The sequence below is a fragment of the Pempheris klunzingeri genome, chromosome 10 (genome assembly GCF_042242105.1).
Source record: "Pempheris klunzingeri isolate RE-2024b chromosome 10, fPemKlu1.hap1, whole genome shotgun sequence".
NCBI classification, from domain to species: Eukaryota; Metazoa; Chordata; class Actinopteri; order Acropomatiformes; family Pempheridae; genus Pempheris; species Pempheris klunzingeri.
In genome coordinates, this window is record NC_092021.1 from 17,765,482 (window position 1) to 17,783,765 (window position 18,284).

The window sequence follows — 18,284 nt, forward strand, 5'->3', positions numbered from 1 at the left end:
TGTGATGCATTTGAGGCCCCGCGTTCACCGTCGTACTAAGTGTTTGAGTCCACAGAGTCATCTTGACATTTCAATGTCACAGCACAGTTGTACCAAAGGGAAGAGCTCCTCACACTGAGGCCGACAGAAGCCAAATATTCTTAAGGTCTTTTCTGACTAAACAGATGGTTAGAATTTAACTTAACCCACCCACCCGATACCAAAATATTTCCTCATGGAGTATTTTGCTTTGCAGCAGGCTATTCGGGGCAAGGGTGGGGCTGAACGGCATATTTTGCATATCACGTGACGCCGTATTAACAAATCAACAATTACCTACCCTTTATTCTTCAGGAGTAAGTAAAAGGCACGCAAGAAGCGTTTGAGGGAAGCTCCATGGAAATGTGTGAGCGGAATCCTCTAAATCCCGGCTATGTTGGTTCTCTGCTGAATTTCGCTCCCCCTGAGTCGCTGTATTTCTCCAACTTGCGGGGCAATGGAGCCCACATACCCGGGCTGCATCAGATCCCTTACAATAGGAGAGAGGTGTGCACGCTCCCGTGGACTTCCTCAAGTTCGTGCACGTCCGGACCAGCAGCACCACCACCATCGGCACAGAGCCGCGCCTTTGGGGGCTACTGTCCGCCGTTTCTGTCCAACTCGGTGTCCATAAATCCAGACTCCTCCAGCGGCCACGTCAAGGCGCATCTGGACGAGTCTGCTCGGTGCTTTCAGAGCGCAAACCACAAGACAGATCAGTCCGGCAGGCAGGGTGAAGTTTACGCAGGGGAGCAGGGGCCCGCCAGTGACCGTGGTTACTCAGACCTGGACAGTCGGTCTCACGGTCCGGCGGCCCAGCTTGATCCGGATTCAGTAGGTCCGCTACACGTGAACGGCACCAAACAGGAGCAGGACCCCGTTCACCCATCATCAAGTCACACATGCACCAGGACGACTTTTGCAGAAGGTGAAGTAGCCTGTTTTATAGAACTACTGTGTCTCTTCTCAAAAGCATTATCCTTGTCTTATTTTATATTAAATGATCTTTACTGATCTCTTGCCACATCATTACTGAAGGGCCAGTACATTTCTATTGGTGAATATTATTATAAAGGAATTCTTAGGAGGCCTCATAGTCTGTTGCTCTTTCAGGGTCAGTTTATGTCTCCTGTGGCATCATTATTTTAATATTCCCATAATATTCTTACAGAGGCCACTGTGTCTGAGTTTGTCTTATATGTGCAGCAGGCGTGACTTCTACTTCACTAGAACTGTTTTAATTTGTGCATAATATGAGCAGCACCAGAAGCAGTTCTTCTGGGAGCGTTTGTATCACTGTTGCTGAAGTCGATGTTAATTCAAAGCATAAAACTCTGAAAATCTCTGCTCCCTCCAGGTGCCCCTTGGTGCTCGTCACAAGTGCGGACCAGGAAGAAGAGAAAGCCTTACTCCAAGCTGCAGCTGGCTGAACTTGAGAATGAATTTATGATGAATGAATTCATCAACAGACAGAAAAGAAAAGAGCTGTCAGACAGACTGGATCTGAGCGACCAGCAGGTGAAAATATGGTTTCAGAACCGGAGGATGAAGAAGAAACGACTGATGATGCGCGAGCATGCCTTCTCTGCGTACTGATGACCTTTGGACTTGATCGTGACCAGCAGCACGCTGAATATGCTGTGATGTGCTGTGAATGCTGCAGCACACCACACGCCCTTTCGGTCTGTGGCATGGACTTGTATTTATAAATGTGTATAAAATGTTTATATTCCTGTTACACAATAGGTTACAGTTTTATTCTGTCCCAACAAGTTCAATGATTTGAGGCCTAACTGTAATAAAAAAACCAAATTGCAGGTTAAGATGCAGTAGATTCTACCAAGCTGGTCATTTCTGATTTTTGAGAGTCTCCAAATGCGCAGCAGGCCCTGATTCCTTGTTGGCCTTTAGCCGCGGATAATAAGAAACCTCAAAGTCCAACTGTTTCTCATCCAGCTCAAATGTCTTGTGTTCAGACAGGAATGTGGTTTTATATGTGATTGTGTGTTTTGTATGATGACCTGCGCATGTAGTGTAGGCCTAATGTGGAAGCAAACAGTCAAGTTCATGTTTACGGACGGATGAAACACAAACAAGTCAGTACTGCGAAATATATTGTACATGCATGTCTATTTCCTAATTGCTGTTATTCAATAAAATGCCTGATTTCCCCACACATTTATTGTAGATCTGATTAAATTAGATCTTTTACATTGTTTTGTTTTTTTCCTCCTATGTGTTTGCGTCCACATTCAAAGTCTGTCTGTGGAGAAGATTTGCGCCGTATTCACTGCTGGAGGGTGTTTACTTCAAATGTCCGCAAAGCAAGTGTTTGTGGATAAGAAACATCCTAATGGTGTTAGTTTAAAACACATTATACATCTAAATAAATAAACATCGACTTTTGATGTGTAGCTACACAAACCATGAATATATTGCGCAATGGCAGATTAGGACGGAATCAGTTCTGCGCAATGATTCTTTATAATCAGACAATTCATGACAGAGTATTTTATTTCCCCTTTAAACCAATTTATAAATCATTCCGGACATCGTGTTCTTTGTAAACGTAAGAATGCGCATTAGTCCAGCCAGCCTTTTACGCACGAAGGAGAGATTTTGTAAAATAGATGCAACCTGCAGTTTGTAAGTAAATACCAGTTTTAAATCACCTGAAGACAAATTATTCTGCATCTTGCGAATCATTATATATTTTTAGGGAGAACATTGAACGGCAGGTTTAATCTATGGCCTTCAAGTTTGTTCTGTATCTGTATCCACGATCGTTCAGTCAGTCGCTCACTAGTTTGAATATGTTAAAGTTGTCACTAGTCTTCATCTCTTCCTCCATATTTGACCAGTTAGTAATTAAAACTCGAGAGAATTTACCATGGATGCTTTAATGTTTTTCTCATTTTCTTCTTTTCCTTTTTGGCTGCCTGCAGCGGTGGAAATACCAACCTTAAGATGAACGGAATACTCCTCACTTTATTAATAATTCATGTGTGCATGGAAGGAGAGTATCTGTTGCCTCCGTACACACACTTTGATATTTCTGGGAAACGGTCCTCACTTTAGTTTTATGCGTCCTTGTCTTTATCTCTATCATTCAGCGTAAAAAGGAGAAATATCAAAAGCACTTACTGCTTGAGCAATGAATGACATCACCCACCTTGACTTTGAGTTAATCTAATATTAAATGTAGCACGTTGACTGTATTTCTTTGTGTTAATTCTGCTCATATTTGCGAATTTTCTATAGTCACATGTTCCTTTGTGTCTAGTACTCAGCGTCCCTATTTGGTGCAGACGCGTAATTCACACAGCAGCAGCTCACACCAACAGGCAAAACCTCCACATGGCAGTGGGAGGTTACACCAAATGGATCTGGTGTTATTCAGAAGTCATATATGCGTCTTTTAATTTATCATCACTGATATTAGGTGCACTTTATGCGCCAAAATGGGGTTCCTCTGTGCGTAATAGAAGCGGTTGTGTTGCTCTCGGCCCACGTGCTATGGGCTTATCTAACTTGAGCCATTGTTTATATTTACCAAACACTTGATTGTCTTTTTCACATCGTGATTTGAGACTTGACAAAGTTTAAGCCTACAGGTCACGAGTGTTCAACCACCACCAGACCAGTGAGAAGCATTGCGTGAGAGTGAATCTATTAACGGAGCTTCCCATTGCATCATCATCATCACTGCGACTGTATTTCTCTGCAGAACATTTCACTGCAGTCATATTAAAGGTTCATGGAGGGCAGAGGGACATTGCAAACCTTGTCATTTGTAATGGAACGTGAAGAGATGTTTCTTCCATTAGTGATTGTTACGGATCTCACTTGTTTTCCACATTTGCTCTTTTATTTAGTAGGGCTGCTGGGATAAATGTGTCCTCTTTTATTTGCGCAATCTTGCTATACTTTCAGTATATTTTTCGCACAATCTGCACTCATACACTCATACATGCTGCCAGTGGGCCTGTTGTGTTCCAACTCGAGGTTTGTCTGTTTTTTTTTCTCAGCTTAAAATCCTTCCCACACAACGTGTTTCACCTACTATTAGTTTTTATTGCTCAGACTATTTTGACCGGCTGCACTGACTTTTCTGTGCGTCTGATACGCAACGTTTTCTTTCACTGTTTGTTGCTTTATTGCTTTACTGCCAAACGCAGCCAGACAGCGCCATATAGCTCAGGCTCTCTAAAATAATGGGGGCGCCAAAACAAAGTTAAGGTCAAGTTAGTAGGCTGTGCATCGCCACTTCCCCCAATATCACCACAAAGCTACTTCTTTTGTGAAGTTATTGAAATTCATTTTCTTAAAAGTGCGTTTGTCTAACCAATATGAACGAGTTTGAAGTATCTTCTCGTGTGCATTTGGCATAATCGTAGTATCAAAGGTACTTTTACGCACAACAAAACACGGCAATTTGAGCATGAATCCAAATTTAGTTTCAGAGAACCTCTCGCCTGCAGTGTCATTTAAAATGTGAAATGTTGAAATCAAAATTTAGTAAGTAAGTAATCTGTTTAGCCTGCGCATGTGTGAATGTCACAGTCAACCCTCAGAAAAATTAAACATTACACAATACCTCAGTGCAAAAAGTGCAAAACGTATCCAGGAATAATAATAATAATAATAATAATAATGATAATTATAATAATAGTAATAATAATAATGATGATAATAATATTAACTTCAAAATGCTTCACAACAAACGGAAAATGGAGACAACAAAAGCCACAACAGTGACACGAGTGACAAGCAACAGGTCGCCTTAACTTTTTCTCTTTTTCACTTTATTCTCATGCTTATATTCATTGTATTCTTTAACATTTTTATGCTGAATATTTTTGGTGAAGGGGTTACAGATATGTTTTTGCTTCGGACTGATTAGTTTGCTAAATGTCCAGTGTTCCCTCTAATGCTGGCAGATAAATGCAGACATTGTTCTGCATGCTGTTAACCGCCTGAGGGGTTTGAACGTGGAGTGCGCCAGAGGTTGAAAACAGACAAACACTCGACCACAAAGCTGATTTTACTCCCAATAACGGTGCGTCCAGTCGCTTTCGAGCTACTTCCACAATGCGTGTGACCTTCAGGCTTAAGGGAGGGTAAGAATCCACTGGTCCTCTGACTGACTGCAATTCTGGCCTTCAAATCAGAGCTGCGTGATAATTCTGTGTTTAATGTCCAGTTTCAGGCCTGCAAAAACTACGACTGATCTTCTTTAATCCTTACGTGTCTCCCCTTTGCTCGTGTCTTACAAATAATAATAAAATAAAAACCATACTCACAGAGGCAAACAAAAAGCACTAATCGAGGCTTGAAGACTTGAGGTTATCCGTTCACCAGTGCTTACACTCCACCGAGAAGAGGGCCCTAAACACTGCAGGCATGGCTGCCTTCGTGCAATAAAATGATTTGGGTGCAGAGGCTTGTTGCTGAGTGCTTGGTGGACATCACCAGACCACAGACGGTCAAAGCCAGTTGTTTTGGACTTGGCCATGCTGAATGTGCTCGGTGATTCATGTTCGCTGGCCTGCGTTTTTTGTGGCATCCAAAATCAACTTTTCTGCATTTGCCATAGCGCACCGTGGGCTGTTTTATTTGGCTGTTTCCACCCGCGCTCATCTGCGTTTATTATTAAGGTGCAACAAATGGAAAAACCAATCAGCAAATCACGCTTTAACATTCTAATACAAACCGATTTTTAGCCACACGTGAGCTGGTTTTTATGCCTCCCACTAGAATGAAGAAGAATGTGTTAAAGCACACTCGTTTTGTGGTCTTTTGTTATTTCTTTTGAGGCGCCTGAGCTTTTTTGTAACACCACGCAGGACTGTGCCTCACTAGGAATTCAGATATTTTCCATGAATGTTTGTGTGTGTGTCCTCCAAACATCGTGGCGCACACTGATTTGAACCTCTAACATGTATTTGCATAAGAAGTGCCTTAATGAGCCACTTGTGAAGCATGCAGGGTATAATTCTGCAGGCTTCTGGCTTAACTGTGCGGCGAGGGAGCAGACACGGTGGCCTTGGTGCCACATTCTCCTCAAGCCTTGCATCAAATGCGGGGGTCAACCTCAGTGTTTCCAGCCTAACTGTTGCTACAAACGCGCATTATCGGTTTCAAAGTGTGCAGATTTATTGACAAACGACCTTGTGCGCCTGCCATTACGCGTCATTACGCGATGAGGATGATGTTGCTGTAAAGCTTTCAATTAAATATTCCAGCGGTGCTTCACAAATGTCTTTTTCCGTGAGCTATAGGGCAAGAAGGCTGGAGAGGAGTTTCCTCTGCAGCCAGGGAGCCAATGAAGTCTCTTGCATGCGCTCACATGAGTTTCTCCGGACAGTTTTTAATGACTGATATTGATGTATGGTAATTTCTTGGCTGGATCACATGACACAATTACCTCAAGAATCGATCAAGATGTATTGCAGGTCTGCCTGCGTTTCCGATTTTTTCTCCCTGGCGGGGTCTTTCCACGCGCCTGTGGTGCTATAGATGGACAAAGTTTAACACAGTCAAGCTGCCAATTCCTTTCCTCTGTTGCAAAGAGGAAAAGGGAAGAGGAGATATGACGGAATACGATGATCGCAGCTGTGCGTCAAATATGTATCTGCCGAGCTGTACTTATTACGTTTCGACGCCCGATTTTACATCAGTGTCCTCGTTTTTACCGCAGACTACTTCGTGTCAGATTAATTTCCCCTACTCTCCCAACATAGCCCAAGTCCAACCTGTGCGAGAAGTCGCTTTCAGGGATTATGGACTGGACCATCCCAGCAAATGGCACTACAGGGGCAATTACGCGTCTTACTACTCAACGGACGAGATAATGCATCGGGACTTGATCCAGTCCTCCAGCAGCAGGGCGGATGTGATATTCAAAAACGAGTCCTTGTACGGCCACCACGGAGGGACGAGCTCGCCGTGCAATTTCTTCACCGGCGTCGGCCGAAATGGGGTTCTTCCCCAGGGCTTCGACCAGTTTTTGGAAACTCCTAATAACTCGGACAAGCCCAACGCGGAGCCCCCCAGACAAAAGACAGACTCCGCTGTTCCCGGAGACGCAGCGAATAACAATCAGGCTTTAACCAAACTAGAGCAGCACAAAGCTGACCCGAGCGGGAGCGTCGACGAGGACTCGTCCTCCAACTGCGGAGACAAGAACAGCCAACAGAGTGAGTATCTCCCTCTTTGTCTTGGACACAGTTTAAGGTGTGCAACATAGACAATAGAGCGTCTGCACTACTGCACTATGTCCACCAGTGACCGTCCAGGGTTATGTGCCTCTTTATAAGCATGCAAAAGCTTTTATATCCCAATAAGATTTACTTTACGGTTGTAAAGGTATTTACAATGGGAAACGGTTAAGTAACCGTGCTTTAAAGGTTGCCTTGTGTCTAATAACAATAGTGCGCCGCTGCAATTGATTTGTATTGATGGGTAATTAAAAAACAAATCAAGAAATCGTTTTGTGAAAGTTTAATGTATCTGCTTCTGAGAAATGCTGTGCAGGGATGAGGACATCTTTAGAGAATGGAGGATACAATGCGAGTTTACCCTCATACAGAAAGTTAGGCATAACAATCAGTGCAGTTTAAGTTTATTTCAAGGCAAATTCCTTTGCTCTCTCTCTCACTCACACACACACACACACACACACACACACACACACTGTGTGTGTGTGAGTGAGTGTGTGCGTGTGTGTGTAGGCCTTTGTGCCTATATAAATAAATAAATAGATAAACGTATGTCCACCTGTTAACTGCACTAATAGTCAAAATGTTTCAACTCGAGCTTCAATTTCAGAAAAAAAATAAAAAAAACCTTTTCCACGCATTCTTTTCTTGTGCAGGTTCATCAACCAAGTCCAGGAAGAAGAGGTGTCCTTACACCAAATACCAGATCCGAGAACTTGAACGAGAGTTTTTCTTCAACGTGTACATTAACAAAGAGAAGCGGCTTCAGCTGTCCAGGATGTTAAACCTGTCCGATCGGCAGGTGAAAATTTGGTTTCAAAACAGAAGAATGAAAGAGAAAAAGCTGAACCGCGACCGCCTACAGTATTTCACTGGGAATCCTTTATTCTGATACACACACACACACACACACACACACACACACACACACGGTAGTAAATTAGGAGCCATACACACATATCTTTTTAAAACTGGTCCCCTCTGCGTATTTGAATCCTCATCATCCTGTTCAAACAGTCCATTTTCCAAAAATCTGGTATTTGCAGAACCGAGATGCCACTTTTTTTTTTTTTTTTTTTTCCTCCAAACACTTTCTCCAGTAATTTATTTGTGTTCACATATTTTCGCTTTATTGGCAACAAATATTCCAGCAAAGTTCGCGAGCTGTGCTTTGAAGTTATTTATATGAAATATATGTAGGCTTCTTCCTTGTGTAATGTCCATTTATAGGACGCATGTGCTGCACGTTGTGGTGTGAAATAAAGTAGACACGACAGATTGTTGTATGATAGTCACGAAACTTGTCACATGAACTTAACCAAGTCCAATGAAAATAACAGAAGAAAAAGGGGGAATTTTCCCAGATTGTTTGAGGGGGATTCAGGCGCTTGCAGGCCTGTATAGTCCCGTTATTTCCTTTGCTTTCAAGCACCGGGCTGTTTACTAAACCTTGAACCGTCTAGACAGTATAATAAACGTAGCTGTAAATGTCTAAATAGGGGGCTATTGGACTTTGGTGTCCCAACCCCCAGATCACAAGAGGAGTGATTCTCTCTCCTGCTTCAAAGCAGCTTCACTCCAGGCTACAAATGTTTGGAGAATTCAAGACATTTCTCTTCATCCCGTTTATACTTAGTTTCCTTCTCATATCTCGGAGCGCTTGTGATGAGGATGTTAGTGGGGAAACGATGGAGGGTATTCCAAAAAGGACCGCCATACGAAAAGGATAGGTAATGTTTCAAGTTTATCCTCTTTTCTGGTATTCTCAGGAGGCTAAATGCGACTTTGGCAAAGGAGAAAGATTCTCAACAGTTAGAGGAAAAAGGCGCATTTCCATGTTTAATTAATGCAGGTGAAACCATCTTTACTATCCAGTAGCCCCAGGGTGGTTAGACTGTAATCATCTGAGCGTCACGCTTTTTTATATGTGTGGTATTTTCGTGACCAGTAAAAAAAAAAAAAATTTTAAAAAAAGTAAATAAACGCATTGATTTCACACAAACAGCGTTTTTGATAATTCATGTGACGCCAGTAGGTGATTATTTTCACCTAAGATCTCTACTGCAACAATTACAGCCTTTTGTTTCATCGTCCTTTATGGAAAAACAACCAGTTTGGAGAGGGATTAGTGTTTATTTCATTAGTGATGTATCTACAGTTATTTCCCTAAAAGGCTGTAAGAAAACCGAGGTTTCATTAAGCGTTTAATTGGATTGTCATCATGTCATACGGTGAAATGACATTACCAACTGTGTGGGGTGCTTCACTTTGCTTCTCGGTGTATCCACATGAGGGCAGACTTGCAGCTTTCACTGCCAGTGGGAATGCAGAGTTCAGCCAAATTTAACATCCACCCTGCGTGGAAATCATTAAGTGGAGGGAATAATCCGTACACTACAGATATTATGTAGATTCTTATTTTAATTTGACTGCGTCGAGGAGACCGAATTACGTTGTGTTTTTAATAGACTCAAAATGTTTGAAATTTAAATTTAAAAAACGTCCAAAGTCACTTGTTGTTTTTTTTTGTTTCTTTTCAAACATATCAAACCATTCAGGAATGCAGGAAACCGTCTCTCTTAAGAAAATAAGAACACTTAACTCACATATTTTCACTCTCAGTTTCCTGTTTAACTGATGATATTCCTGCATCCTTCAGGCGGAAACTACATTTCCAAGTCATGTTCAAGTGTTTTGAAAGGATGAGTCCAACAAAATAAATATAATTCCACTCCGTGTCTTTGTTTTAAAGTCCAGACTTAGATCTGTACCTGAAGGCCGCTGTAATCTGTCCTACAGACTCCGGACACCGTGGCATTGTGGGGGATCGTTGCTTTATATTTCCTTTCCTTTCATTTTATTTTGCAGCTATATAACTGTTATTAAACTATCGCGTGGCTGTTGGCCTTGAATTATTTTAGAGACACAAAAAAGGACAGAGGTATTGTTGTAGTTTCAAATTTCAAGGTCTGCCTTCCTTTTCTTTTTCTTCCTTTCCTATTTTTTATTTCTATACACTCTAAAATATCAGTGGGTTTGCTGTAAATTATTATAATTATTATTATTATTATTACAATATAAGGTCCAGTGTGTTCTCTCATCTTTACGGTACTTGTGTATATTTTGTGCGTGTGTGAATTGTTAATTATATCTGCAGAATTTACTCCCATATTAAAGATTTTTTTTTATATCAGTTCAGTGCGTCATAAAATAGCCCAGTGTTATCTCTGAAGAATACTCATTATTAGACACATGACTATTTAAACAAACACGCCGTCCGCGTTGTCAGATGTCGCGATGATTATTATTATTATTATTATTATTATTATCATTATGCTTCTTTTTAAAATTACCAAATGTGGTGTAACGAAGAATGTATTCTCTGCACTTATTCCGTTAACAGATTTGAGTTACCATGTCTGCATTTGGTTGTTTGTGAATCCTGTGATGTTGACCTCATTTCCATAATACAAACGCTCCTTCTAAACCAGCTGTAAATATGTACGAGCCTTGCAGGGCAGAACACGCATCCTCTCAAACAAGCTGTGTGATCAGAAATACCAAAGACATAATTATTGCAAGCTGCATCCACTGTGTTGTGTTCATTTGTTTATTGGCACAAACCTGCAGGATCATTACAGTCACTGTTACCTGATGTTTGCTCGATGGGCATTTTCAAGTACTCAGTGTTTTTATTTCCCCCCTCAGTTTAACAGGCGCTCTGTTTATCTTGCACACATTTGCCTTCCTTGCAGACAAAAACAATGACGCTCTGGGCAAAAATAACCCCCAGACTGTGCACACACACGTCTCCTCCCGCAGGTTTTTATGTCTCAACTATGCATTTGAACCTCGGATAAACCTGTGACAAAATGATGCAAATAAAGATGTTTTGCTTAATTATCTGTGCAAATAATAAAGGACCATTTTCTATCAGTCTTGAGGAATTTATTTGAAAAGTAAAACCTCTGTAAAACCTTATAGGACTATAATGTTGACCCTCATGCACGTACAGCTTGAGGTGGTTTCATTTAAATCTGTAAACTCACATTACCCCTCATAGATTCCCTTTTTTTAAAAAAAAAAATGCTGAAATAGTTGCAGATGCACGAAATCTAAATGTCCTTATATCGAATTGTTTGATTGCTCTTTCATAAATAAAAAAAAAAAATCCTATGCACAAGAAAACAAGCTGATTTAATTAGGAATTAATGATCAGATCAAACAGTGGGCTCTGTTTACAAACTCTCATCTTTATTCTTTAGTTTTTCCATACTTATTTTAATTCAAAGATACTTGACAGTAAAATATATGCAGATACAGTTAAAGTTGGGCTCGGTCATGTGTGGGCTTGGACTCCTAATAATATGAATAAAAGCACATTAAGAATAGATGGTTATACTCTAACAGTCTGCAGTTGTCGCCTATGCGCCATGTAGGCAGCGTTTTAACACGCGCACACACACACACACACACACACACACACACACACCTCAGTCAGTCCCACACAAGGAGACGTGCGTCCTTTTGAAGCATTTTAACACATCAAAAACACTTCATAGAGCTCCTGTAGTCGAACAGATACGATCCAAATGAAGGCCGGACTGTTCTCACGTCACTTAAATCGTCTCTTAAATGTGATCGCTTCAGTTTCCTTGATCCTGCCTCTTGTGAAGTCCCGAGTCTGGAAACCAATTTCAAGTCCGTGTAGTAGGTGTCGCTGTTGACCACGTCTGCATCCGCAGTGCGAGCGCGTGCGGGGAGAGGAGGCTGCGTCTCAAGGCCATTTTCAAATCTCATTGGTGGGCTTGTCATGTGGTCGGGAGGCATCCTGACTTACACGGAGATTGTTTTTCCTAGATATGTCAGCTTACAAAGGACATCTCTCTCCTCTAAAGAACTTAACCCCCCAAAATGTCCTTTCCCAGTAGCTCTCCTGCGGCAAACACATTTTTAGTGGACTCTTTAATTGGTGCTTGCAGGACGGACAGCTTTTACTCCAACAGCAACATGTACATGCCGCCCGGCTCAGAAATGGGAACTTACGGAATGCAAACCTGTGGACTCCTGCCGTCTTTCGGCAAAAGAGGGGAGGTCAACCACCAAAACATGGGCATGAATGTCCACTCGTACATACCTCAAATAGATAACTGGACTGATCCGAACAGACCCTGCAGAATAGAGTCGTCCAGTCAGATGTCAAACTGTACATTTTCACAGAGCATAAAGGAAGAGAGTAACTGCTGCATGTACTCCGATAAGAGAGTCCAAAAAGTCAGCTCTTCAGAGGTCCCCGCTTATTCTAACGTTATTCCCGAGTCTTGCCCAGTCGACAGTCCCGAGATCCCGGTCCCGGGCTATTTCAGACTGAGCCAAACTTATGCGAACGGGAAGCATCAGGAAAACTACTGCCATGAGCCGCCGAGTCCAAACCCAACTCTGATGCAGCTCAGCCGGGTCACCCCGAAACCGCAGCCCTCCTCGGCGCCCTCTAATTTTGCAGAGGTGGAAAAGAAAAGCGAAGACGCCGCGCAAAACCCCGAGACCTCGCGGACGCCGGTCCCCGCGGACAGCCCGGATCCCAAGTCCAGCTCGGGAGAGAAAAACTGCCCCGTGGAAGCGTCGGTGTCCAGCCCTGAGCTGCTGCAGACGGAGGGGAAAGGTGGGTTGGCTACAATGAAAGCTTTTATCTTGTGGCGCTGCGGTGCTGAGACGGCTTCAGCATCATAAAACCAAGTATAAAACACAAACAACCCTAAAGTCGTAATGTTTAATGAGAGTCTTTCTCAGGTTGCAGTAATAGGCAGCAGAGAATGGTTTTACCATGCAGAGCGCAGGGCTGTGTGTCCCTCCTTCCTCAGATATTTAAATTCAAACAACACAGAAATAATTTCACAACCCTTCTGCCTTATATTTGGGCATGCTGCACGATTTTCAGAAACTTATACTGTTCTACGTATAGAACAAATTATCAGGTGATCAGCTCGGAGCGTGTGTTGTGTAAATGCACATTTTAAATCACTCTACAATCTTTTAAAACTGGCGTGTTTGCATCTGATGCAGTTATATTTAGTCTGACTAGGAGCTGGCTGCAGCCTGTTTGAAGTTGCATTCAAAGCTTATAATTTCAACAATTAAATCAAAGGTTACGTGTCAATGCTTTTTAAGCGAAATGTGAAATTAATAGAGTTTTTGATCACGTTTCAAGCTGTTTAAAGATGGTGTCTCTTCTATCAGCTGGGGATCCATTTCCCTTTTTGTTTTATTAGCGGTGGCGTGTAGGTGACTAATAACGGCCTGTGCATTTTATTTATTCTGGGGGAAAACATTTATATTGTGTGTTATTTCCCAGAGGTGAAATCCAGAGCAGCAGGTGAGAGAGCTTCTCCGGGCTGAATCACACCGCAGCGTTAAATGACCGCATTATCTTAGCCTTCTGTATATTTGAATCTTTGCAGACTGCAAGAGCAACTCGACGACGAGCAACTGGTTGACTGCAAAAAGTGGGCGAAAGAAAAGGTGTCCCTACACAAAGCACCAGACCTTGGAGTTGGAGAAGGAGTTTCTGTTCAATATGTATCTGACCCGAGAGCGCCGCCTAGAGATCAGCAGGAGCGTCAACCTGACCGACAGGCAGGTCAAGATCTGGTTTCAGAACCGCAGGATGAAACTGAAGAAGATGAGCAGAGAAAACCGCATCCGTGAACTCACCTCAAATCTCACCTTTTCGTGAGCGCGCACGTGTCCGTGGCTAAGCTGTCTTCTATCTCTCTCTCTCTCTCTCTCTCTCTCTCTCTCTCATGCTCAGTTTGATGCTTCACTGGCATTGGACGTTTATCCTCAATTTCAACGAAACTGTGACTAAAATATGCCATTTTTTAGTACGTTGTGTGGCGTCGTGTATTTGTTTCATTTGCCCACAGGGTGACACTTTCTGGTCTTAAATTATTGGAGAAGTAGATTTCTTCCCTCCGCCCGCAGACATGGATATTCCTTTGTGTCGCAATGGCGAGCTGTTTGGAAAGAGTTACTTTATATATTTCAGCCATGAAAGCACATTTATTGTCGTGTAGTGCAACATTTGTTTTACTGTAAGTGCAAGCCATTTGCTCAGTGGTGAAATGTTGCTGTGGGCCTTTGAAGTGGCTGAAAACAATGTTAATCTGTGAATTTATCGCATGTTTGTGGCATGTATCTTGCAATAAATTGTCAAATAATCTTGTTTGGCATCTGTTTATGTGATATCAAACGCTGCAATCATCTCAAATAATCTGTAATTTCTCCAACCTCACTGTGGAAATCTGCGGTGTTATTTGCACTTACGCAGGCACTATATTTCCTTTAAAACGGATATGAGGAGGGAGGGGGGAAAAAAAAGACATTTTTCCAAAGTAGCCTACTGCATTTAACTCCAAGACAACAAACGGTAATCCACAGATGTATCTGATCTGTTTCTAATTTCATTAAATGTGTGTAAACGTGCTCTAATTTCATCCGAGGCAAAGCACGCAGGCTTAAAAACGTGGCAATATTTAGTTTGCGGTGCACCAGCAGTTTTAACACATGCGGTTTTTAGTAGGTGGGACACGGAGCTCATCTCTTGTGTTACAAGCTTTTGAAGATGGTCCAACTCCATCAACCCCACAGGCTGATATGTCTGAAATTAAAGCAGAGAGAAACCCAGTCAAAATAAGATAACAGAGATGTTCCACTTTCTGTTTTTAAACCATGAATCTGTTTGCTGTGCTGGCTGTGCATACTGCAGCACAGAGGAGGGGTCGTGTAATCAAATAAACACGGTGTTGCTTGAATTTTCAGGCCTGTTTGTGGCTGAACCAATAGTCCTTGAGGACTGTCACACTATCAGGCTGGGAAAGTTATGTTCAAGCACAAATTCACAGGCAGGAATGAGCTCTGCCTTCCCCTCCGAGAGACACAGGCCTCCACAGCCGCGCTGCCTTCCTTTTCACAGGAGCAGAATATCTTTATTTCTTTTTAGGATTTTCTGTGATTAAATGACATGTAACTATCAGTCCGATGATGTCTGCTAATTGAAGCCAAATATTGACTATTTGCTTGGAAGTGTGATTCTTTTTTTTCTGGGTTGAAAGTCAACAAACTCCCTCAAAAGCAGCACAAAAAAAGAGTTAATTTCAATTTAAAAAGCCCAAATGTATATTAGCTTCATTTAAATGACCTGGTGTAGAAAGCAATACACAGACAGACTTTGCTTCTCTAAGTTTTGTTTTTTTCTCTCTCTTTTTTTTATTGACGGCATGTATAATCACACGCACCTCATAAAACATTTATTGATACATAAAGACATTATTGCCCTCCTTTGAATTAATACAATAATTTCACAACTGCCGTTTCCGGCTCAGCTTTAAAAATTAAACCAACCCAGAAAATATGTTTCCTCGCCGAATATTAACAATGGATACGCCGGATTGTGAACGGAAATGGCGTCTGTTACTTTACAACATGTTATTACATCTATTTTACGAGGACTCCGTGAGTCTATAAACCATTTTACTAGCATTGAGGGTATCAGGACGATATTATAAGGGTTTTCTAAAACATTAAGATACAGAGAATCCGTGTTGGTGCACTGTGTGCGCGGGGAAATGGTTCTTATTCCTTTTTTTTCCTCTCTTACACAGCTTGTAGGCCATTGTTGCAACGTCCTGCAGCCACCCGAACACGAGAAACAGAAAAAAAAAACAAAAAAAAAAAACATCTGCACTGCTTTTTTCCCTCCAGTCACATCTGATGGGGCTTTTTATTATTTGTGAAATGAAAAGCTAAATTAAACCTGACGAAAGAAAAAAAAAAAAAAAAAAAAAAAAACAGAGCAAGGGCAGGATTGATTTACTCGCTGTATTGGTAAATATGACCACGTGATCCATGTAACCAATCCCTGTAGATGCAGGCCAGCAAAAATACTATGATTGTTCATAGAGGGGAAGCTTCCCGTAACAGTGCAACCCTTATTATATGAGTAGGAAGAGATCAAAAATGTCTTCCAGTGGCACTCTCAGTAACTGCTATGTGGACGCTATAATGGGGCAGGAGCCGGAGGATGTGTACGGTGCTCGCTTTATTCAGGCTCCACACATGGTGACCCCGAGGCCGTCAGGTGCTGGAGACAACGCAGACTTCTCCTCTTGCAATTTTGCACCAAAGTCCGCCGTTTTCTCGTCGTCTTGGTCCTCGGTTCATCCGCAGGGGATTTATCATCCGTACGTGCACCACCACCACCACCACCAGCCCCACGTCCCCGCCTCGGACGGCCGGTATGTAGGCGTCCGCTCCTGGATGGACCCCATCTCCAACCACGTTTCGTTTGCCGGATTTCACCCCGGCAGTCGGCCGTACGGGACAAAGCCCGACGTCTTGCCACCGAAAGCCGCGGAGTGCGACGCGTTGGAGGCAGAAGCTCGACCGCTCGCCCGTGAATTCGCTTGTGGAGTATCGGAGTGTCCAGAAAAGGCGACTCAGGAGCACAGTGGAAGTGAGCTTTCGAGCCACAACGAGCCCAAAGACGAGAAACAACAACTTGACCCAAGTAAGTAAACGAAATAGCCAATCCTGATTTACAGCCCTAAGAACTGTATGGGCTGGGTGTGTAAAACTGGAGCTTTTACTAACCTATAAAAGTGTCTCGTGCTATAGCGCGGCTCGGGAAGGGGAAAAAACCCGCCCTGCAAGGGTTATTACAGGGGATCCTAAAGTTTTTAATGTCACAGGACTCCCAAAATAGACACACACTGCCCCATGTCGATGAGATTTTACCTGAGATAGTCTGTATGGATATAGGATTGATTTATTTCCCTCTGTTAGTAAATACCTACACCAGTAAAATCAGGAAAACGTGTCATCTGCATGGTCACTTTTTGCCCTCATTGTCTATCACACTACTCCTCTATATTGCCTGTGATCCCCTGCGGCCACACCAGTGTCCTCACAGGTCCTCACATTTCCATTCACTGAAGTTTAAAATCAAAAACATGCTCTTCACATGTGTCTTTACTTCATGTGCATCTAACCCCCCCCACCCCACCCCCTCCTCCTCTCTAACTTGTCTTTCAGACAACCCTGCAGCGAACTGGATTCATGCGCGCTCAACGAGAAAGAAGCGATGCCCGTACACTAAATATCAGACTTTAGAGCTGGAGAAGGAGTTCCTCTACAACATGTATTTGACAAGAGACCGGCGCTATGAGGTCGCCCGCATACTCAGTTTAACCGAGAGACAAGTGAAGATCTGGTTCCAGAACAGGAGGATGAAAATGAAGAAGATGAACAGGGAGAGGAGCGGCAAGGAGCAGCTATGAACAATATCACCACTGCTGCCATTTCGCACATTTAATGCCCATGTACCAAGGAAGCCATCTGGACAATTACATATATTTTGGTAGGAGCCTCGGTAGCCATTTTATTCTTATTTTCTAGACCCTCTAGGTAGCCTCGGTGTCATAACGTGTTGGCCAAATATGCATCAAAATCCCATGTGCGGGGATATTGTCCTGCAGAGCTACAGACAAGCACTGTCTCATTTGAAATGTTCTCTGCTTTACAATTTTACAATTTAAACACAACCACATTGATGATGAAGCAGTCCCCCCCCCACACACCCCCATCCCCTCACTGTAGGAGACGTGCCTATGTGTATTGCTTTTATAGTTGTTAAGAAATTGGAGTTGTATATAAAACATTTTCACAGCTTAAATACTTTGACTTTGCTGTCTGTGTCGCGCACACGCATGGAGAGTGTGATGAGTAAACCCCTGACCCATTTCCATTTGACTTCTGAAGGTGCGCAACAAAACTAGGCGCGCTTTTTGCTTTCCCAAATCATCCATTTTTATCTTAAATATCATGCATATTAACGTATTTCCTTTAATTAGCACGTTTAACAACCTCCTCTGCGCGTTTCTGGCTTATTGTTGGGTTATTTCATTTAAGGATTTCACTTTTTTTAAAATTTTTTTAAAGTTAAAAATGATTCCCAGAGGCCTTGTGCACAGCAAAATTGTTGAAGCCACA

At 42.5% G+C, this 18,284-nt stretch overlaps 4 protein-coding genes across 4 annotated transcripts; all 4 read left to right on the forward strand.

The window, feature by feature from the left end:
* Positions 1–375: 375 nt before the first annotated feature.
* hoxd12a (homeobox D12a) lies at positions 376–1,801 on the forward strand. The gene is made up of 2 exons (XM_070838455.1): positions 376–946; positions 1,376–1,801. The coding sequence occupies exons 1-2, from the start codon at positions 376–378 to the stop codon at positions 1,612–1,614; spliced, it is 810 nt and encodes a 269-aa protein (XP_070694556.1). The 3' UTR covers positions 1,615–1,801.
* A 4,603-nt stretch (positions 1,802–6,404) lies between these two features.
* hoxd11a (homeobox D11a) lies at positions 6,405–8,142 on the forward strand. The gene is given in 3 exon segments (XM_070838214.1): positions 6,405–6,569; positions 6,572–7,217; positions 7,895–8,142. Coding segments are annotated over 3 exon segments (1,047 nt in total). The 3' UTR covers positions 8,131–8,142.
* Positions 8,143–12,004: 3,862 nt separating this feature from the next.
* Positions 12,005–13,971, forward strand: hoxd10a (homeobox D10a). The gene is made up of 2 exons (XM_070838361.1): positions 12,005–12,900; positions 13,697–13,971. Exons 1-2 carry the CDS (start codon positions 12,153–12,155, stop codon positions 13,969–13,971), a joined length of 1,023 nt encoding a protein of 340 aa, XP_070694462.1. The 5' UTR covers positions 12,005–12,152.
* Positions 13,972–16,206: 2,235 nt separating this feature from the next.
* On the forward strand, positions 16,207–17,893 carry hoxd9a (homeobox D9a). Its single transcript, XM_070838072.1, has 2 exons — positions 16,207–16,803; positions 17,328–17,893. Exons 1-2 carry the CDS (start codon positions 16,233–16,235, stop codon positions 17,570–17,572), a joined length of 816 nt encoding a protein of 271 aa, XP_070694173.1. The 5' UTR covers positions 16,207–16,232; the 3' UTR covers positions 17,573–17,893.
* Positions 17,894–18,284: the final 391 nt, after the last annotated feature.